The following is a 23,093-nucleotide window of genomic DNA, read 5'->3' on the forward strand; positions in this document are numbered from 1 at the left end:
TTTAACTGAGCGTCGTCCTGAAAGCAGGTCAGCGCCTGCACAGGAGCAGCAGCGGCCATATTTCCATCAGGCAGAAGGCCCGAGTGGTTAAAGACGCTCGTTAAATATTTCAGATCTTTTCTTTGCAGCAGCAGCGACTCTGAAAGCAGACCGAGGTGTTAAACACTCAGATGAGGTTTATTTGGTTACAGATTCAGCAGCTACAGCACCAACAGGACGAGTTGAAGCGATCATCTCTGTTTCTGCTTCAGCATCAACACCTCGGCGTTTCATCGCCTGTTCCTGTCTGGGAACTCTCTCTTCCTCTCCCTGGGAGGAGGCAGGAACTAAACTGGGACACACAACATCTTCCTTGGATGATTGATCACGTCACAAGCGGGTAAAGTTAACCTGCACAGAACCGCAGGAGAAGACAAACTCTCATGAAACATTCAGGGACGCAGCAGACTGCTTTCCACTCCGAGACCAAGCTATATCTCTGACTAACTCAAATCTTTATCACAAATAATAGTTTACACTTTGATTTTTATTTCTTCTTTTGTTGTAATTAAAACAATATTTTAAGGGAAGTTCATTGAAAGGTTTAAATCTGTGAAAATGTCAAAATTATTCCCTTAAAGCCGTTGCTGTGAAGTGCGTTGTTAACCTTTAACCTCTTGGTTTTTATGGTTTCTGTACTCCAAAGGAACTGAAACCATTTTGGTAGAAATATTTACGGCTCTGAGTCTCTCCCGGCGGCCATGTTGGTCTCTGGTGGACTGCCCTGGGAATCGGTGTGTGTTTGTTTGCTTTCGGCTGTGTGTGCATTCACACATCCGCGGTGCAAAAAGCCGAAGGAAAGAAGGGCACACGTTGTGTTTGCTGAAGCAACAGCAGCTAAAAGCCTCCTCAGGCTGTTGTTGCTGCTGCGCTTCACTTCAGTTTTCAGACTCGGAGGGATTTTTGTTAAACAGACCAGACGTAAACAAAAACAAAAGGTTGCTGGCCATTAAGTTTCATCAATTTAATCCTCACTGTTGGCTTAAAGGCCAGACTTTGAAACAAAGAACCTGATTGTAAGATGGACGGACAGATGGATGATCTTAAGGAAAGCTGTTTTGTGATTTATTCTGGGGTTAATCAGGTCAAAACAAACTGTTTTTCTGGAACCGTCTGAAGTCTTTGCTTCGTCATCGTTTCTGTGCAGACACTATGCTGACTCACTCCTTAAATTTAGGAGCCTCTTTGTGCCTTAAGGATTCTCATTTCACTGTTATCTGAGATAACAGTCGGCAGTGGACTAAAATTAGTGAAAACCAACAAAAATCCAAACAAATACTTCAACAGATTACAGGAAAGTTTTGACTGGAAGGAGAATATGAAGAAAGATTTATTATTTTCTTAATTTCTCACCATGCTTTGCTTCCTTTGCTTCGTTTCTTGCATTGAAACACTTTTTTTCCCAGGGGCGAGTTTCAACTGGGGTTGGGAGCTACGCTGACACCTGGTGGGCAGGTGAGGAAACAGCACATCTTTAAAAAAGCAGCAGTTGTTTGCACAAAGGACACTAATGAGTGTGATTGCACAAAATCCTTTATTTCCAGCATCTCAGAGGACATTTCGACACTCATCTCAGAGAAAAACTGCATTCTTTTTTCTTTTTCACAAAAGTCTGACAAACAACTACGAGCTTTAGTGAAGAAAAGTTGCAAAATAAATGGGCTAACATGGACAAAACGGTGTGAGGAAAGTTTGGTTTAATTAACAGCCGGACAAAGTGGGTTTGAACAACATCAGAAAACACATTTTAACACAGAAAATGCTGCTCTTGTGCCCTTTTTATTGTGAAACACTGAACTAAGCAAGCTTCGGATCACTCTTACACTCTTATGGCACCATTTTTGTTTCAGCTAAAGTGACAAACTCCCCAAAACATAAAACCAGAACACTATAACAATATTTCTACATAATAAAATGATTTTTTTAGTCCCTTCAGTGCTGGGGAGAGTTTGTAAGCACAGTGATCGTAAACACTTTTCCAAACACTTAACACACACATACACAACCATACCGTTTTAGCTTCTTTGAAAACAATGCTTTGCTTTATAATTTGTCTTCATACAGCATTTGATCTCATAAGTGCTCTTAAATAATCCGCTTTATAAGAAAAATTACTAAAGTATAAAAACAATAAAACCAAACGAGGCAGATCAGTAAATACCTTTTGTTGTCGTATTGATTGTCGTCTGCTGGTTACCCTGAAACACCTACTTCCTGTTAGATAAAAACTCTGAGAACATTCAACACCGGATCTACTCCCTGTTCAGTTTCTGACTGAGTTTTGGTTTCTAACTTGGTGCTAAATGCTAAACGCCGACCCGTCTCGGTACAGAAACAGCTTCTGAGTCAGAAAGAAGACGGCTGGGTCACGGCAGCGTGTCTGGTCTGTCACAGTGGGAGGAAGGAAACATGGCAGCAGCTCTTCTAGAGCGTTAGGTTCTTCTCACCTGGTGCTGCTGTCAGTTTTAGGGTCTGAATAGTAGTTTGAACCCAAATAATTACAAGTTGTACCGGTGCAAAGATCTGAAACCAGTAACAAACTGTCCCTGTCCAATGAAAGGAGCGTACAGTGGTGGCAGCAAAGGGAATTGGTCAGGATGCCCAGGAACAACCAGGGCTGCCAAGAACTAGAAACCGCTGGAACACCAAGGTTTTATTCACCAGCGATATTCGGAGTCCATTCTGGCTCCCGAAAGTGATTTTGAACCAGTGTTGCATGTTTGAGGTTCCTGAATGCCAAACCTGGTTCCAGTTGGGTACCGGGTAATACCTGGTTTGTCAGGTATGACGTCACCTGAGGTCCAGTCCAACTGAAGACAAAAGCAAAAAGCACAATTGCAAACAAGGGGCGCAGAGGAAAATAGGGCATTGGTAATCTTGCTGCTACACAATTTTTCAGAGTTGTGTAATGGAAAAAGGGCGTCAGCTCTTGGGTTTCAGAGGAATATGAACCAAATGTGTTCTAGAGTGATAGATCTTTGAAGAAACAAACTACAGAGATGGACTGAAAGGGTGCCAACCAAAACAGAGTTCCTGCTGCCCACATGGAGAAGCAAGAAGCCATTGAGACAAAGGTCTAAGGAAAAAGATTCAACTGTTTGGTCACAATAAGAGGTTTGCTCAGAGGAAGTTGGATTGTATAGGGGAGCCATATAGACTCAAACTTATAAACCACTGAATTCTTTCAGTACTCTTCAAATAAAGACCTGGACGGTACAAGGTTTGGTGTTCTTACTGGTTAATGATCCCAAACACATGTCCAGACTGGTTTAATGCTAATGTTATCCTTCTGGAAATGTCTACCTAAAGCTCTGATCTTAACCAAGTTGAAAATGCCTAAAAGTAGATCCTGTGCCAGAAAACCAAGGCACATCCCAGAAACTTTCAGCATAAAAGGTGCAGATGGTTTGTGTATCTTTCAGACCAGTAAATGTTGGAGTAGATCTGCATATTTAACCGGACATTAAAATCTGATGACAAGAAGCAACTTGGGAGTCAAGTGGTGACCCAGGTGTGAACCGCCTCCTTGTGGCTGTTTGGTACCTTCAGATTCACTTGGATTGGAAACGATAACCAATAGAGACTCTTTATGTACGAGAAGAGGAGCTCTGATGGCGTCTTGGTTCAGGGTTTGGTTCGAGCCTCCAGCTTTAACCGCTGATAAAGTAGCACCAGAATGTAACAGAGAAACATCTTGGTTTTAAACACAGTCAATTTTTTAAAAAAGTACACCCTGTTTTAGTTTTCAGGATATGCTTTTCCAAATTCAAATGTGAGGACATCTCTCCAATGCCGACCAAACTGGGTCATCAACGCAACAGTGAACCCAAAGACTGGTGCTAATCTACAACAGAACAGCTGAAAAAGTAAAGAATCAAGGTGTTAAAATGGCCTAGTTAAAGTCTACACCTCAACCAGTGCTGTGGTAGGACCCTCAAACCTCAATGAACCCAATCAACATACCCTAAAGTTAAAAGCGGGTGTAATTATTTTCTTACCCTGACTGAACAGAACCCGTAGACACGGTCAGTGTTTTAAGTGCTCTCTGTTGTAAATTCAATACTCAGGAAAACAAACAAAGCAAAAAACTTATTTACAGTTAGGTCCTCATGTCTGCCGAGCCTGTGAGTGCAGTTGGGTTTTCTTCCACTCGGCAGGTGTTTGTTTCCAGGACAAGGCATTAACTGGAGCTCCGCCCGCGCCTCCAGTTTGGAAACCAAACAAAAAAAATGCTTTTCGATTTTCTCCAACCAATCCAGTCCTCTCTGACTGCGTCTCTATAGAATATCTAAGTGATCTCATTAGCCTTCTGCTTAAATCTCTTCTTAATTTAACCACTCAACACCACACCTAATGTTCTTCAAAATACTAGATATACTTTCATTTAAGATACTGCAGATTGTTTTAAAATCTCCAACAGGGGTCTCGTTTTCTTCTGATAGACCATAAAGACGCTGCCGTTTATCTCCTGTCCGTGTTTGCACCACGTGACGACATTAAACTCTTGACTAAAGCTTCTTGTTTAGACGATTTAAATGCTCTTTGACTCTGAGCTTTGCAGATTATCTCAGACCGCGCTCATATTAAACTAACATCTGTTTGCATAAGAGGATATTAATCTTAAAAGGTGGAATAGAAGCAGCAGTAATGAGGAGAGAGAACCTCAGACCTTCCCAGCAGTTCCTTTGAGTGGAGGACATCTGAATCAGGATGTCCCCTCACTCAGGAAGTCAGGCTGGACAATCTAGCCTTGCTTCAATGAGCAGGACAGTTTCAGTGAAAGAGGTCTTCTCCTGGACTTTTCTCCTTACTTTAGCAGTTTTATGATGAGATGAAACATCAGAACAACGGTTGTGAAAATGATCTGGTCCAAAGTTCCTGATCGTTCCCTAAAACGCTGAGATCTGTCCCACCTCTGCCCTGCTTTGTCCGGTCAGAGGAAGAATCCAGACTTCTGGGGGTCCTGTAAGTTGGAGGCTTCGTCAGGGCCCGTCACAGCTTCCACTCCATTTCTTCCAGGAATTTGACACGTCCGGATGTACCCTACATTGGCGGCGCTGAGGAGGCAGCCATTCTCCACCTGGAAACAAACCACACATTGCTTCAGATGGTTTAATTTCATTCCTTATCGTCTTCTCAAATGGTCTGCTTCCTTTTTTTGATCATCTGAGTTTGAACAAAGAGCTAAAAACAAAACTGGATGGTCTGAGATGATAATGCACACAATCAGTTACATGAAATTAAAAGATATATCAGATCACACCTGATCTGCAGGATGCCAAGAGATTCTCAAGCCTCTGGAAATTGTCGGACAATTATAGCTCAATCATTGCATTTTAGACGACACCAGAACCATCCAATGTTCTGGTCGAACTGGAGGTGTTCACAGACAGAATCTAAAGAGCTCACCAAACGTTCCTACTTTTTAGTTAAAGTACTTGAAGAATCCTTAACAGTCCGTAATCATAACTTTAACAGAAATGTTGAAGTTTATTCAAGTGAAAGTTTTAAAAACAGCCAAGTAAATTAGCGCTTTAGAATTTATCCATAAAAAGTAATTTAGGGGAAGCTAAATGTTTTCAAAGTTTCAAAGGGCTAGGTGGAAGCAGATGCCTACCGATGCTAAAGGTACCATGGTTTGGTTTAGGAACCTCAGGGTCTCATATTTGCTTTTGGCAGATGATGTTTTGTTGGCATCTCTAGCCTGAGTGTGATAAATCCTGGATCCCACCTTTTGCTGGCTTGATGCCCTGATCCCCACCTTCTCTCTTCTTCAAGATGAAGAGTTCAGGATTTTTGGTCAGGAGTGACATCAGGATAGAGAGGGATGGAAACACAGACTGAGGTTTTGTCTGTAGCAGAGGGGGCCCTGCTCCAGTCTGCTCCAATGAAGAACAAGGCAAAACTCTAGATTCACTGCTTCATTTATCCCAACTCTCCTCTGCTCATCAGATAATGGATGGCATCTTCAACTATAAGGAGATCGCAACATGGAGGCCAGTAGCAATGAGACGGTACAGACCAAGAGCCCAACTAGACAATATGAGACACTCTGGTCTAGTTAAATAAGAGATAACGTATCTCTGTGTACAGACAGTTTGTAGAGACAGTCTCAGCGCTGCAAGCCGTGTCTGTCTGCACGGCTGCCTCCCTCAGCCCCGTCCTGTGTTTGCAGCATTAGGTAATGATGACAGATAAATTGTAGGTCAGCGGCGCTCATGCCTGACTGGCCCCCATGCCAGTATTTTTCTTTCAGCGACAGCCACTGACCCCGAAGAATAACAGAGGAGGCTGAATAGGGCGGGGATGGAGGGATGCCTGCTGGGCTCAGCTGTCTCTGGGGGCCGGCCGCGGCTCTTCCCAGCCTTATTCTATTCATTATTGTACTCACTTTTCTCTCCTGTCCTCACTCATAACTCATTCCATTTTTATCCCGATCTGGCAGTTTGTTTTTTCTGTTCAAACGCTGCTGTCATGCTTGGAAAGACACGACACAGTGAATGGTAACAGGGAGGCCCAGCTGATCCAGGACGGCTCGCAAAACTGGAACATCATGAATGACTTTATATCACACCAGCTTCATGTTTTCCTCTTCTTGTTTGTGGATTTGCAGCTGAGCTAAGTGTGACTGCCTGCTGTAAGGTAAACCACAGGGTTTGGAGCTTTTACCGTTTTAAATCCTTAATATTATAAACTTATATTATAAAATAAGAATGCTCTGGAAGTCTAACTGCTTTCCCTTTTTGATTTGATTTGTGATTTGTGTTTACAATGTATGGATCTTTATAGTCCTTACTAAACTAAAATAAAATCTATGTTTAAATCAGAGTCATTTGAATCTTATTTGTTCAAACTTCACCATGCAGATATGCAGGTTTAAAGCCATTTCAGAGTTCTTGGTTTGGTTTGACCCATGTTAGCGCCTCGGGTCTTTACAGACTCGTTCACTTAGTGTCCACCAGAACCAGAACCAAAGGAAGGTAGAAATAAATGTGTAGGAACATTATATTACATTTAATCAAGACTGAAACCTTCAGTGTTTCCTGCCAGTCGTCCTGTGTATGCATGATGCTGCCCACACACATTTCAGCCAATGAGATGAGAATCCTGCAGGGCAGCACTGGATCCAATCAGCGCAGTCAGATTTGGATAAATCCAGCAGAAGTCAAGATTATTCACCAAGTGCACATACTGTGTTTCCACTGAACAGTCAGTACAAAGCAAACTGGAGTTTCCTCTAAAATGTGAGGCTCCTGAATTTAAACTGACTCAGTGCTGGCCCGGCCCATCTCCTCCTCATCTTATTTACACGACATGTCCACTTGCATCATGGTGGTTTACTCTGAGCTCCGCATCGGCCCCGGGCCTCCAGAGCCGACTCGGAAATCAAATAATCCATTTTCCTGACAGGGAAAGGGAGCAGCGCAGAGCTGCAGGGATGCAGATCCAGCAGCTCTTGGTGTGTTGATGTTCAGTTACATTTCAGAGCAAAAAAGAAGAACCTCAGCTTCATGGGGCAAGAACCATGGAGTACGAAGGATGGAGGGATAAATGGATGGACAAATTTAACCTTTGATTTACCAGAATAAAAACATATTGATATTAAAAACCTCTTTTTCATGGGAGTCCAGATCAAGAGGCAGCAACAAACACAACACAGATTATTACACAGTAAAAAGACAATGTCAAGCTATTAAAAACTGGATGGATGGATGGATGGATGGATGGATGGATGGATGGATGGATGGATGGATGGATGGATGATGGAGTTGGACTCTGACGGCTAACAGGGAGTGAAACATCATGTTAGCATCTTCTCACCTTCCCGTCTGCTGCGGGGCCGAACATGCTGGAGCTCAGGCTGCGCCGCTGCTGCTCCAGATGCGCCGTTCCGTGGGACAAACAGGAAGCTGGGTTCTGTTTCTGCTGACTCAGATGTGCGGGTGTAGCCGCTGTGGTCATCCCACCCTGATGCTGATGAACATCCAGCGTTGCCTCGCCGTTCAGCAGAGTGGTGCATGCATCTAAAGAGTAATCTGGGAGGCTAACGTCCAGGCTTAAGGGGAAAGTCATGTTCTGGTTCTGGTAAGATCCGTTCTGGAAGCTCGTTGAGGCTGTGTTCTCAGTGTTTATCTGCAGTTGCCATGGTGACTCCAGATGTGGGTTTAGATGCTCAGCGTCCAGCTGTGGACCATTAAGTGGGGTCTGAAGATGGTGGTCCACCCAGAGACTGTCAGATAAACCAGCTGGATTCTCGACCACCGCAGGATGCGAGGCAGCCTGGATGTGCTGCTGCATCTGCTGCGACAGCTGGACGATGGGCTGGCTGAAGGTGGGCGGGTCCAAGGGGGCTTCAGGTATCAAACATGGCTGCTGGGGGGCAGAGTCACGGTCTGAAGATGGGACTTCGTTCTCCATCTCACTCTGCAGAGTGTCGTGGACGTAAGTGAGGATCTCGTTATTGGTGAGAAGGTCGGTCAGAGTGGGAACGTGGTTGGGATCCAGCTCTACCTGCATCATCCGCTCATCCAGCAGGAGCAGCTCCAGGTCATCAGCGTTTAGGCCCAGACTCTCCAAAGCACTGAAGAGCTCACTGTTCGAGCAAGTTTCCCCTCCATCTAGTGACAGAGAGTCCAACGTTGACAGAAGAGGGTCAAAGCTGTCTCCGTTGCATGTCCCCATCTCCCGGTTGGAGACAATATTCCAGGTGGTGCTGCTCAACAAGCTATCAGACTCAGCAGGCCTGCTGCTGTGGTACAACGTCCGAGACTCTGCATCTGGCTGGCAGACGTACACAGACTCATCCTGACTCATCAGCACCCCCAGCAGTGAGTTGGGTTTCAGTTCATCCGAGGAACTCTTGTCCACTTTGCCCTTCTTGGACTTGCTGCCTCTGGCTTTGCCGTGGGAGGAGTCAGGGAAGCCGTGCAGCGGGTGGCTGGTCTGGTACAGGAGAGCCTCTCCAGTGGCAAAGGTGAAGGGAAGGTGCATAGATCGCTTCCTCAGGTGTTCTCCTCCTTCTTCCTCCCTGCGGTTGAAGGAACAAACATGTCAGTGAAGGAAAACTCACAATAGAAGCAGCAAAGTCTCAAAGAAGCACTAACGCCAAAGGCCTCTGGGTGGCGATGATGTAGTCCGGCTTCCCGTTCTTGTAGACGAGTCGGGCGTTGGCCTGGACCCACTTCCATCGGTTATCTTTGGTGAGCAGCCTGAAGACGGTCAGCCCGCTCTCACCCGTCTTTATCACTGAAAGCACATCAGGGAACATGTAGAAGCTCATGATGTATACGAGCTATCAAACTTTTAACTTTTGGTAAAAGTTATGAACAAATTCAGTGATTCTTTAATCTGCAATTCGGTTGTTCAGCCAGCTGTGAAGGTGCAGCTGCGTTCGGATGTGTGCGTTTATTCAACCACAAGTAAAGACACAGCAGGGAGCTTCATCAGTTCAAACACTAAGTGCTGCATGCATTACAGTCTCAACCACCAGAAGCTGACAGAGTAATGAGCAGAGCAGAGACTTTACCACAGCCACAATGACAGCTGGGTCAAAGGGGTTAGAGAGGTCAAAGAGGTCAAAGGGGTCCCCAGAAGGTGGAGAACCAGCTCAACCTTCACTGGTGAGTCAGTGGATGCCTTACTGGCACTCAGTTCTTTAAAAAAAACTCTCACCACCTCAGATATTCGATGGCCCAGCGGAGTAGATCATTGATGAGGCCAAAATTTGGTCATAATGGTCATAATGGTATTGAAGGTATTCTAGTATTTTGGTCTAAATTGGGTCATTAACTGAATGAACCGAAGCGACAAAATTCCTTCTGAACCATCAGAGAGTCTGAGGGTGTTTTCACACCTGGTAGTCCGGTAGACTTGGTTCAACTGGGGGTCAAAGTTACAGCATTTGATACATTTTTCAGCAGCTGCAGTTCACTTTCATTCTGCAGTGTGTCAAACAGATCAGTTCACCCTCTCGCCTGTGGAGGCGCTGCACCAAGAACCACTAAAAGAAATGACACAAAATCCTCTGAAGACACTGAACACAGCTTCACAAAATGTGAACTAAAATGGAGTGGCATCAGATTTTAGTGTTTATCTTATGTTTTGGTTGTATTTACCCAGAATGCCCTGCGTTTAGTCCGCTTCCTGCTTTTGAAGTGGTCTCCGGTCTGCTTGGCGTTCACATTTTCACATTATAGTTCACTTCCTCTAATAATCCAACATTTAACATCCACTGACAAGAGGAATCTCATGGCTTTAAACGTGGATGATGAGAGAGCATCAGCCTGGTTTAAAGTAAAGCTGAAAAATGGGGATTATTTGTTAACGGTGATTAGATCTGTGACCTTGTTTTGACTCATGTTCTGGGAGATTACAGGGATAAATACTAAAGATTTCCTTCTGCTCCATGACTCCCACCATGCTGTAATGTTGTCTGTAGGCAGTAAAAACATTTGTCTGGTATAAAAACCAGCAGAAACAAACTTCTTTCATCCCAAGAATTATTGAGCCGCAGCACATCTGAAGAGGAAACTACATCACTGGCAACATTCCCAGTAGTGGGATCTCTGGGATGAATGTTTCGGAACATGTGTACAGGTTTTCTCTGCTTGATTGCATGTATAACAGTGTGCCACCGCCATGCGTTGACTAACCAGGTCATCCGGGACGTCAGTGAAGTGAATTCCAGTCATTTGCACCAGCAACCTTTCATCAAGCGGCAGCAGCTGGGACTTACTTCTAATGTGGTTTTCAGCGCAGTAGAGCATGTCAGCGGCGTGGATGAACTGGTAGCCGGATCCTCGCACTCTCAGCTCAGCCTCAGTGTAACCCAGAACGATTTTCCCTCTAAACGGCCAAGAAACCAGAACACACCGTTATACTCAGAACAACCAGAGGGCAGACCTTCATGTTGCAGCACGACGTACTTTGCGTCGCAGGCCATAGGCGTAAAATCGAGTTTGTGTTTGGTTCTGAAGATCATGTTCTTGGTCCGGATCTCCAGGATGGCGGGAGGCTGCAGCGGTGTTGCCACGGCGAACAGGGCGAGCTGAGGAGGGCTGCTTCCACTCTGCCGACTCTGACCATGGAGGAACTTCAGTCTGCCCTGGATGCTCAGCGGCTGCAAGGAAGTCATTTCATCATATCACTATCTCATCATCATCATCATCATCATCAATAATCCATAAATCCAAATGAGAGCAGAGAAGAACTCCTTCACATCAGATGAGTAAGAGCTGTTTTTTCTCAGCCTGTCAAGCACAATCAGTCATATTTACCTAAACCACTTTATGTAGAGTGAAAATATGCTAGCGGAAATGGTTTTGCTCCATTTATACACAGTGTTAAATCTAAAATCCCAAAGCAAATTGTAAATATTCATTATTACACCACGTTTAAGAAGCAATCTGTGCAAATAAAGTAGAGCAGAAGTCAGCAGAGCAACTAGAAGACTGGAAAGGGTAGCAAACAGATGAAGCCGTTGTCCTGCTCACTAAATCAAGAATAAACCACATTCATTGGTAAGATTAGCTCAACTTCACTATCCACATCTTATTACTGCTAGAGCTTCAGAATCCCACTGAGCCACAGTCACAATAATAAATCAATCTATGAATTAAAATATATGTTTCCATCCTTCTGCAGACTTGATTCCTAAGTTTCTACACTCCTCCAGAGTGTGCAGGAACCGTTGAATGGCCTCAAACTAATTGACCATGGTGGGTATAAGAAGCTGCAGCTGTGGGTTAAGGAATCCAGCTCCGAATAGCAGGAGGGATTACAGAGAAGCTAAAGCTAAAGTCCCTCATTGGGGGCAGGACCACCACGTCTTCGCTCTCAGTACCAGAAGGTCAAGAGCAACTGGCTTCTACCTTCTGACCCCCTGGAGCAGCTGTAGCTCTAACAGAGCAGGTTCCTCTGTTTTCCTTCCTCCCAGAGCAGGTGAAAGGATAAAGCCCTGTCCCCAGGACTCCAAGGTTTCCTTAAGGTGGATTACTGGAACAATAATAATGACTTAAACAATGGCTTCCATTTCTATTCCCACCCATTCAGCTCTGGATGTTTAACTTCTTCTTTCCAACTTACCAGGAAGCCAGAGGAGTTATCCAGCAGGCAGCGGAAGCGGCAGACGAACACTCGCTCCAGGAAGGAGGAGTTTTCCGGTGGAAGCTGGTCAGAGTTGTAGCTCACCAGGCAGGAAGACGTCAGCTCTTCACCTGAGCAGATACAGTTTGGTTAAAAAGTGTTGAAGAAGTGGCAGTTTATGGGAGGACAGGCTGACCTACATCTGCTGCTGCTGTGTGAAGCTAATGCAGAATGACAGCTTTTAAACTCTAGTGTACAGTAAGAGCATCTGAGAGCATGGTGCTGCTGCTGCTGTTGCTGCTGCTGCTGCTGCTGCTGCTGCTGCTGTGACTTCTCAAAGGTCACCTCTCCTCGCCACTTCCTGACCTCACGTCTGACTCCTCTTTAGGTTTTAGTTCAGCCCGTTTGCACAGAAAGCAGAATATTTGTGGGAATGATGGTGAGTGTTTGAGGAAACAGACCTGCCGGATCAGTGGGGGGCTCCAGGCTGACCGGGGGGTTCAAGGCCCAGTGCAGGTTCCTCTTGAACTCCTGCTGGTCTTCAGTGTGGATCAGCTCAAACACACTCTGGTGCATCACATCAGTCTGATGGGAAAACAACACAGCCTTCAGGACAACATATCTCCAGATTTACACTAAAATAGTTCTGATGAGGTTCAAATATCTACATATATTCACTGAAACCCTTAAATCAAAGGTACTGAAGGTTCTTCAACATCTTTCAACTGAGTTCTGATCGGTTAGCATCTGATTTGGGCTCATAATAGTTGGTGGTTTCATAGCGAGGCTTTCAAATGTACAATCAGCAACAACTTTGTCCAAATCCTTTAACTGTACTTTAAATCAGCTGCTAGGGAAGAAGAACAGCAAGTATCTATACCAGACCAGTTCAGACCTCTACCAGACTTCTGTATTAACTGAAGGATTTCTGTTTGACTCATCCCAGATGTTTTTCATTAAGAATCTTACTTCTTCAAACCTAAACATTTACTTCTGTTGCCCTTTAATAATCCCTCTGCTGGTCTTCCAGAAACACAAGGTGTTGAGATGAACTCCACATTCTAACTCCTATATGCTCCACCAGACATTTCAAGACAGGAGAACGTTGGAGTCCGACAGCCTTGAAGTGAAGCCGAAAGAAATCAAGTGTCGCTTATTATTTAGTTCAGATGGCTGAACCGAAGCCAGAAACCTGCTGGGACCGTCCAGAACCAGCATGACCCAGCTTTGGACGTGAGCGGATCCGCCCTCCCGGTGGGGAGGAGTCACGGCCAGGTCAACAGAAGGAATTCTGACAGACAGAAGTGTTGTGTGAAATGCTTCTTAAACATTCCTGTTGGCCATATCTGGACCCTGGATTGGTGTCCGGTTCACTCAGATCAGCACGAAGAACCCAGTGAGATGAACTGGGTTCTTGTTATTCTTCCATCTGAAGGAAGACTAAATGGTTTAGTATAATTTCTCCAAGTCTGAGGTAAAGAATGGATACATACTTTACCTAAGATAATCCCATTATATTAATCTCCACTGTTAAAGCAGATAAAGTGTCTGACAAGCCTTCAGCACATGATCCAATAACTAACTTTAAGCTCCAGTCAGAACGGTGCTCACTCTCTTTAGTCTGGGTTCTTCCTGCTTCAGGTTGGGGTAGTTTGGTCAACAGGAGGAGACGGGCCTCAGGCGGGTGGGTGAAAAACCAGGGGTGAAAGGGGATGATCACACCCGATGCTAAACGTACGACCCGACTGTACGCTCCTATCCAGAGTGTGAACATAAACCACAGCTTCCAGTCCAGGGTTAGGTGCTGGCGCTGGTTGTGATGGTGTGAGACGGGGCGGCGGATCCAGGCTAAATTTGTAAGCATGTTGTCTGAAATAAGATTAGACTGAAGGAAGCAGCACTTTGTTGTGGAGCTAACAGGATTACACCTCAAGGCCCATATGTGCGTTTGGTCCGCTCCTCTGCCCACTCAGGGACATACATTCACTACTGTGGATTTAAAACCAAAGATTTACACACGCTGTATAAAAAGACACAGAACCATAGCATCAGACTGAAGAGACTTTTATCAAATCAGAAATTTATGAACTTCTTAGTATTTGGGAGAATTACCTTTAATGTCTACTTAGGTAAAATGTTTTGGGTTTACTCCTGTTCGTCTTAGTCTGCCTGGATTTTGGCCAGTTCCACTTGACAGATCTGCTAAACCAAAAAGGCCACTCCAAAACACCTCAGACTTTAAACCATGTTGCAACTAATATAATGTCATGCTGAGGAACATTAGAAGACCCTCAACGTCCCAGAACCCAATTTTCTTGGCCAAAATCTTGAGATTTTGCTTTAATATTTCCACATAATGATCTTCATGCTGCCACCTACTGAGATAAGTGCACCAGTCCCTCTTGCAGCAAAATACCCCCACAGCATGGTGTAACCAATTCCATCCTTAAAAGTTCATAACTTTATGAGTGCAAGTCCAATCCAAATCATTAAAATTTTGTCTTTATATTAGAACAAGTTTTTGCTTTTGGATGAAAAAACAACAGTGTCCAGCCATTGAGCCTCATGGCTAAGATAATATGACACTGCCTTGTGAAACATATGGAAATAAATCACTGCCACACCCACACCTCAGCGGTTCAGTACTCAGACTTAGCTCTAAATTATTTTTGGAAAATGTTTATTTTTGTACATTTTCCATATCACATATCTAAAATATTCCCAAGAAAACAAATTGTGAGGATAAAACACCAACACACAATGCTTCTTCACACATCATTGGCTGACCAATTTGATAATCAGCCAATCCCGGAGTGCCATTCGTTTTCCTTGATGCTGATTGGCTGAACCCCCAAGAGTGGATATGAAGATAGTTCTGCAGTAGAACTACTGTAAATGCATATTAAACTACTAAAACAGGCAGTTTTTTGGAGTATTTGGAGATTCCTTCCATTTGTTCTTGAATAAAGAGTGCATCATTATATCACCCGGCTGATAAATCGGCCCAGATTTCCTTCATTTTGGGAGATCAGTGATCAACTGATACTCAGATGTGAAACCAATGTTATCTTCTTCTGCCAAGGTCAGATAATCAGTCACTGTCAGGTCACATCTGCACAACTGTGACCAACAACAGTCGTCCAACTGTTGCCATTTTACAGACTTTGTTGCTATATTTAGCGACTTTTCAGACAAAAAAAAAAAAAACAGTACTAGCGGTTTGACTACCAGAGCCGAAATGTGATGAGTGAATACCTGATGGAAGCCGAGGTAATCCTGGATGGTGTGAGAGCAGAAGAAGATGTTTCCTTCAGACGTGACCACCAACACGAAGCCGTTCAGAGCCTGCAGAGAGAACAGCATCTGCTCCTTCATCATGCAGTGATTCTGTTCAGTGCGGTGTCAGAGTCCAAATTAGGTGAAACACATGAAGGGAAACATGAATCTGGTTCTCTGGATGTGGAATAATCCCATCTTTAGATCAGCTTACTCCAATGTTTTGTTTTCATTGGATGGAAAAGGCATAAGCGTAATCTGTTTGCAACCTCTGCTTCACCCTGAGCTTTTTTGACTCAATCAGACTCCAGTTGGATAAAAAAGCCTTCAGATAAGAGAGAAGAAATGGGCCAGTGGCGGATAAAACAGGATAAAAGACAAAGCAAACTGCAACAGAGGAGATGAGACTTCAACCCCAGGCTGACAGGGAGGAGGAAGCATCGGAGCGGAGGTCAGGTCAGGAGCAGGAGGAGGAGGTCACCGATGGATGACTAACACCTCCATCGCCATCTTCAAGGAGCCTCAGGGTTCAGTGAGGAGGTGATGACACTGAATCCAGATCCGTCTCACTGATGAAGATCATGTTTACAACCATCAGCAGAACCAGCTCCTCATCCGATCCGACACATTTACTCCGCTTCTCATTTCCATCTTTTTTCCAACTCTTGGTTTGAGCATCAGACTCAGGCTGCTGAATAATTCACAGGTTGAGCAAAGAGGGTCAGAAATCTGATTTATATACTTTTATAATAAAATTCACACCTGGCTTCTGGCTTAAAGTCAAATTTTAGTGAAAATTTGTACAATTTGTAGCAATGGAAAAAATAAAACTTCTCCAAAGAGCACCAGTTCTGATCCAATGTGAGAGCAAAAAACAACAAAAATAAACCAAAAAAATATTTTCATTTTCCCAATTTTTCCGCTTTTTCTTCTTGGGAAGATTTCTTGTAACATTATGACTTTTTGTAAAACATAAAATCTTATCCTGGCCCTCACATCTTGTGCTGAATTCAAAGTCCAAATAAATAGATGCCGTAAAATGCAGCTGTAAAGCAAGATGGCCGCCACTGGTTTCACTCAGGAGTGCATTATTAAAAAACAAAATACAAACAGAATTTGTGTTCCTGCCCTGCTGTGCAGAGCCGCCTCTCCTCCATCAGACCAAAACAAGCAGCAAAGCTTCACCAACATGTTGTTGAGACCCTGAGGGTAACAGAGGAACCCACCTGAAGCAGAAGCTCGCCCTCTGATATCCTGCCCTCTGCAGCTCCAGGCGTCGTGCCGCTACCGTCTCCATCGCTGCTCTTGCTGATGCCATTGGGAGGTTGGTGCTTCAACGCCTCTGTGGGAGGAGACAAGAACGAGTTAGAGACACTGCACCAAAGGTTCCTTGGGGTTTTAAGAATCTATAATTAAAACTCACCAAGTAAATAACTAAAATTATACCATGAGCTCTTCAAGGATCTTGTAGAAAAGTAAGACTTTCAGCTGCTTCCATCCACAGCCTCATGTTTTACACTATAATCAAAGTAAACCAAAATCTGCTGGTTCCCTTCCATCAGATCCTTCTTGTTTCACCTGAGCAGCCATATTCCTCCATGATCCTAAATATGTTAGCATCTTATATGCTTCCTGAAAGACCGGCCCACAGTATGATGCTGCCACCACCAAGCTTGCTACCGTGTTGAAAGCTACAGGATTTTGTTTCCCAGAGGTGTATGTCATCCAGTCCAACCGGTGTTTTGCTGTTCTGAAATTGCAAAAATTTCTCCGGTTTATTGATAATTTTCTGCAAAAATGGTCAAAAATGTTGAATTATTGTGATTCTAACTACTACCTGCAGATGGCAGTATTTCTTAATTCACTGTCAACTTATGTATATAAAATCTGTAATCAATACAGCAAGTAAAAAAAACTGACAACTTTAAAGAATAAAAATATTTGTGTCCAACTCATCTGCTGGTAATTTTTCTCATTTTTTTGTTCTAAATTTTGATTTTTATTCCATTTGGTGAAGAAGGAAGTTCGGTTCAGCAACTTTTTCACAGGTTTTCGTGTCATTGGTTCAGAAATAGAAACAAACAAACAAACAAAAAATCATATTTGATTTTGAATTAAGCAAAGTATTACATACAAAGGTTCAGGTTTTGTTCTATTAAGGTTTCTTGACACCAATATCTAATCATAAGACAGTAAAATCTTTAACTTTTCATCGTTTCTAACGCCTAATTGGAAGTGAAAGGTAAAGCTGAATATTCAGAAAAGATGGCATGTTTTAAAAAGACTGAAGTGACTCCTTTGTGCCCTTTGACCTTTAATACACTCTATGCTTTCTAAAGCAGTAGGTTCAGACATTAATAGAAGGGGAAGTCTTTGAGAATCCAGAGGTCAGGGGTCAAGCCTTCTACTGAACCTGATCCAGATTCGCCACAGAGGTTAAAACCTTTGAAGCTGATCTTTTTATTTCCAACAGCAAACATCACCATGGATGCGGCTCAGTCTTGCTACAATAGCAGCATTTCATCTGGACTGTCAATAATTCAGAGCTGGAGGAGGCAGAACGGACTTTTTAACCGCCTGACGTCAGGAACGGAAACTGAGGGGAAGAAAAACCGCCTGAGGCGGGCGATGGCGAATGGGAGGCGACGTGTGTTGGCACAACGGAGAGCGACGAGCATGAAAACAGCCGTTAAAAACGTCATAACAGACGGCGGCGAGCAGAAACACACTAGCCTGGTGAGGACAGAACGTCACTGATGGACAGAACGGAGATCTACGTTCTGCAGCTGAACCTAATTTGAGCGACAGTTCATCAGCAGCTGTTTGAGGGGACGATGACACACACCATGACCTGAATAACCCCCATGCTACGCTACACTACGCTAACGACGCTGCAGACCGGAATGAATTATTCAGAAAAGAAGAGCAACTAAAACGGCTCGCTGTTTCTGTCTCCCTAATTTTTGACGTTTAATGTAATGTTTCTCATATATATACATACAGGACAAACAACATTTAGTTAAAACTCATAAGTACGTTTCTGGTGAGGAGGTGAACAGGTTGTTCAGAGGGTTTGGTTGGTTTGATGTACAGAGAGAAACAGAACCACAATGGCTGGAAACAAATGCACAGTTATACAACCGTACATTTTTGAAAAGCATTAGTAGAGCCTCCTGGACAACTAATGAGAATGCAGCAAGTGGTTCCTGGATGGTAAGTTGGCAACAAAACACTTGTCTTTTCCAGCAGCCATTGTACAGAGCATACAGTGCTAAAACCAGATAAATAAAGATGTTGGGGTTGCTAGGTAATTGGCTGGGCTTGGATGGGGTTGCTTGGATGGGGTTGCTAGGTAACATCGCAGTTTCCAAGGAAAGTGACTCAACAATTAGGAGGTTTTTGAAACAGCTCATTTTCCAGTCACCAAAAACATGAAGTGATTGCCTAAAAACAGCTGGATGGTTGGTTTTTAAGAGCTCAGACTGATTTTAGAAGCAGCAGAAACCCAAAATGAAGTATAAAAATGTACAAAATATGAATTTTACATAACAGATCCTCTTTAACTTTCTGACTGTGACCTCATGAGAAAACTCCTCTGATCTTCCCAGGTTCTTGTCCCAACACTGCAGTTTTTCTGCAGGATGCCGGCAGAGAGCGGACTGTACTTTGTTCACGCTGCGCCCCCCTCCCTTTAAAGCCCCATAAGCCTCCCCTGAGTGGATTATCCCCCCACGTTTCTGTTCTTTCATCTCCTCAGCGCCCGCAGTAATGGGTCCGTCTCCCCAGACCTACATTACTGGTCGGCTCAGCCTTCAGGACAGGGTCGGCTCCTGGCCACGGGCGAGAAGAGGCCGAGTCCTGGTGGGTTTCTCTGTTGTCTGGATGGAAGGAGGTCGAGCAGAGTTCAGCCACTTAGATGGAGATGGAGGCTCTGACCTAATTCTGACATGGAGGGCTGGATGTGTGTTCAATATAAACCCTCTATTAAAATGTTCCCCACATGAAGAGCCGTTCTGGTTGAGAACGTTGGAAGATCCGGTGGTTTTTGGAAGAATTTGGACCTGAAAACATCTAACTAGGTCTGTCAACACTAAGACTTTAACTCATGTGATTAATCTAAAAGGTTTAACCTTTTAGATTGACCTAAAGCCTCTTACAAAGTTTACAGCAGAGTTTACAATTTGACATTTCAAAAATAAATTAGCATAATAAAACACTCATTTTGCTGCTAGATGAAGAACTTTTGGTTTTGATTTATTTAGTAAAACTACACTGAAAAGACTTTTTTGTCTCACGAGTCACATGATCAACAACCAGAAGTTGCCACTGGTGCAAACCATGAAGAAGAAGAAAACAGGAAGTAGCTGCAGGATCATGGTTTTAATGATTTATTATGGGAACAAACTTATTCATGTGATTTTAATTGCATTTCTTATTGCAAAATTGTGGGGGGGGGGTTTCACATGAGATGAACATTGACAAAGTTTTGCACACATTTGTAATGGAAACGCAGCTGCTGTCTAATTCTGTGGTCAATGAGGAATTGTTGACCACAGAACATGTTTGGTTTGAGACAATAAAACATTTTCTTAAAAAATGCATATTAATTTTCAAGCTTAGAAAGTTAATCAACGTATAGAGTGCAATTAATCTGATATAAAAAAAATTAAAACTAGTTTTATCCTGCAGGTGTGTGTCACAATAATCAATAAATCAGTTAATCAGTTAATCAGTCAATCACATGAAAAATTTAAGCAAGCTCAATAATTTCCATTTTAATGATTTATTGTTTTTCTCTTTTCCTTACCAAAATGAAAATAGGTATTCAATTAATTTTATTTGTTGCTTTTGTTGTTTATTTTGGATATTTAAAATGTCTTCTAGTTTCAGTGTTAAATGTTTATTAGAATTTATTAGAGTTTATTGATCTTTGACAACATTAAAATTATATTACTTGGAAAAGGTTTCAAAACAACATTATCGTTTATTGCAATAAACTTATCAAAAATCAGCCTCCTATGTATGTGTGTATGTGTGTGTGTGTGTGTGTGTGTGTGTGTGCGTAGAACCGACTGTTCTTCAAGCTCATGTTAATATCAACACTTTAAGACTCACAGTGGAGCCAAATCTAAGCTAAAGTAGCTAAAAACAGCTAAAAGCAGGTGGAGACTCGGTTCGTTTTCACTGATCAGAATCAAGGCGGTTCGTTTCTGAAACCCGAGCCTCTGTCTCGTCTCGACCAGCTTCGCTCAGTGTGTCTCTGCACGTTCCTCACCTGAGAAGAAGCTCTTGGTGCGCAGGTAGCTGACACTGAGCCTCAGGATGGACAGCTTGTCCAGGCTGGAGATGACCTCCTCTGGGAAGGGCAGCAGGCTGGCCAGCCGGTCCAGTTCTGAGTTCAGCCGGTCGCGGTGCCGCTTCGATGGGTTGGTTTTGGTTCCCTCAGCGGGAACTGGTTTAACTCTGGAGGTCAGGAAATACCAGCATCAGGAAAAAACGAAATCCTGCACACCAACCATTTTGCATGAAGGTCGAAATATGAGGTGACTTCTGATGAATGTTGGTTGGACTGGAGTTTATTTTGGGATTTCAGAGTAAAGAGGCATGGATGCATCAGTAAAAAAAAAGAAAAGAAAAAGCTGTAAAATATCAATCCATCCATTTTCTTACACCCTTGTCCCTTAGTGGGGTCGGAAGGGTTGCTGGTGCCTCTCCAGCTGACGTTCCAGGCAAGAGGCAGGGTCACCCTGGTTGCCAGTCTGTTGCAGGGCAACACAGAGACACACAGGACAAACAACCATGCACACACACACCTAGGGAGAATTTAGACAGACCAATTAACCTGACAGTCATGTTTTTGGACTGTGGGAGGAAACCAGAGTACCCAGAGAAAACCCACACATGCACAGGGAGAACATGCAAACTCCATGCAGAAAGACCAGGGCCAGTAATTGAACCCAGAACCTTCTTGCTGCAAGGCAACAGCTCTACCAACTGTGCAGCCCTCTGTAAAATGATCTGTGATTTAAAAATAGAAAAGACCTCTGACATTATGGTCAGGAACAAAAATCTAAAATATTACAAAAGAAAAATTATCCACAAGAAGCAAAAAATAATCAGCACATGGACGAAAGGATTAGACAAAAAATGAATCCAAACAGAGAAAAACAGCAAAATATCAAGAAGAGACAAAAACATATTATATAATGACAGAGCATTCACAAAATGATAAACAGGTTTAAATAAAGAACAGATATATTTAGTTAGAAAAAAACACAAAATGATCAGAAAAGTCACAAGAGTCTAGAAAATAATCACATAGATGATTGAAGAAATCTCACAACTGTCATATCTAAAGAGGAAAAAATATTTACAAAACCATAATAACACAAATAAATACAAAAAGAGGTAATAAATACCCACATCCAGATTAAAAATCTTAATTTCTGGTACAGGGATCACTAAATAATCAGAATGTACAACAGAAACATTCAGAGTAACGCTGTGGGGCCTCCTGCGCCCCGGGGCTCTAATATCTCTAGATCCGCTCCTGGATAATCTGATAATTAATGACGAGATAATTAACTGTTTGACTGGAGTGGAGCTTCCACTGCGACCCACAGGGGGCGCTGTGCGGCCCCATAAGTCCATTACAGGGCGATAATCCCATGTTTACAAACTGTCTGCCGCTGCTAAACGGGGACGACTTAAAGTGTAACTAATACGTCTTACATGTCCACAATTAGTGACGGGCAGCCTTCCTTCATCTGCGCACTTTTAGAACTCACCCTCTTTGCGCCGGTTTTCTGCGCTTCCTCCCAGCGTACATGTTTGCGTTCATTCAGGATCAGTTCAGAGTCGGCGAAGCGGGATCCGTCCCAGACAATCCGCTGGCGCTGCAGCGACGTTTCTCAGTTTCCACTGCGCTGGTTTCACTCATTCCGCACCGATACCGTCAGAAACAGCGCCAGAAGTCCGACTGCAGCAGCAATTACTGCACAAAACCGGGAGTCCAACCGGAGCCCAGGTGGTTCTCTCTGTTTGCGCGCAGTCAGGAAGGTTTCTGGCTCAGTTTTGTTGGTGTGCGTCAGATCCAGACGGCGCGTTAAAGCATCCCGGAACCGGGTGAACTCATCCCGGTGGAGTTCAGGCTCCTGCCTCCATATGCGCCTCGTCCTCCTCTCCCTCCTCCTCCTCCTCCTCCTCCAGGATCTCTGCTGCTCTGCGGCCGGAGCGCGCTTCCAGTGATCTGATAAGACCACGGGAGCGCGCGCGTGACGTCAGAGTGAAAATTATGTTGAATTGAACTTTGAAAAATGACAGAAATATTCAGTCAGCAGATTTCTGGTTTTAGACCGGAAGTTAAATCACTTTAAAATAAAAGTTTACACAAAGTTTTATTTGATTAAAGTCAGCTGCAACCACGTTCTCTAACAGAACGTTCTCTAACAGTTCCCTGGAGGTAAACTGTATAACATTTTGAAAATCTCCATGAAACGTTTTGCTAAAGTTCTGTTCAGGTTGATCGGCTTTACAGAACCTTTAAGAAGCAAACTTTGGTTCCAAAAGCATTCGGGAGCACTACCGTATTGGGTTTTAGACAATAAAATGAATATTTTCTTATTTAAAAAAAAAAATACTTAAATTGTATTCTATTCTTCTATTATAGAAAAAAATGCAGAAGTGGCAACTTT

The 23,093-nt window shown here is 43.5% G+C and overlaps 1 protein-coding gene across 1 annotated transcript; it reads right to left on the reverse strand.

Annotated features, from left to right (window-relative positions):
- Positions 1–1,554: 1,554 nt before the first annotated feature.
- ahr1b (aryl hydrocarbon receptor 1b) lies at positions 1,555–22,640 on the reverse strand. The gene is made up of 11 exons (XM_015056032.1): positions 22,188–22,640; positions 20,675–20,862; positions 16,626–16,741; positions 15,379–15,468; positions 12,585–12,708; positions 12,124–12,254; positions 10,965–11,158; positions 10,775–10,884; positions 9,144–9,285; positions 7,861–9,067; positions 1,555–5,119 (listed from the first exon to the last, which is right to left on the reverse strand). Exons 1-11 carry the CDS (start codon positions 22,238–22,240, stop codon positions 4,973–4,975), a joined length of 2,502 nt encoding a protein of 833 aa, XP_014911518.1. The 5' UTR covers positions 22,241–22,640; the 3' UTR covers positions 1,555–4,972.
- Between the last annotated feature and the right edge of the window lie 453 nt (positions 22,641–23,093).

This window comes from Poecilia latipinna, unplaced genomic scaffold, assembly GCF_001443285.1.
Source record: "Poecilia latipinna isolate Pla-1442-1.1 unplaced genomic scaffold, P_latipinna-1.0 Scaffold1349, whole genome shotgun sequence".
In the NCBI taxonomy this organism is placed as follows: domain Eukaryota; kingdom Metazoa; phylum Chordata; class Actinopteri; order Cyprinodontiformes; family Poeciliidae; genus Poecilia; species Poecilia latipinna.

Coding starts and splice junctions, on each gene's coding strand:
- ahr1b (XM_015056032.1), bottom strand. CDS start 22,240: ATGAACGCAAACATGTACGCTGGGAGGAAGCGCAGAAAACCGGCGCAA. Junction 9,286..10,774: donor CGCTGAAAACCACATTAGAA/GTAAGTCCCAGC, acceptor ATGTGCTTTCAG/TGATAAAGACGGGTGAGAGC. Junction 9,068..9,143: donor GCCACCCAGAGGCCTTTGGC/GTTAGTGCTTCT, acceptor CTTCAACCGCAG/GGAGGAAGAAGGAGGAGAAC.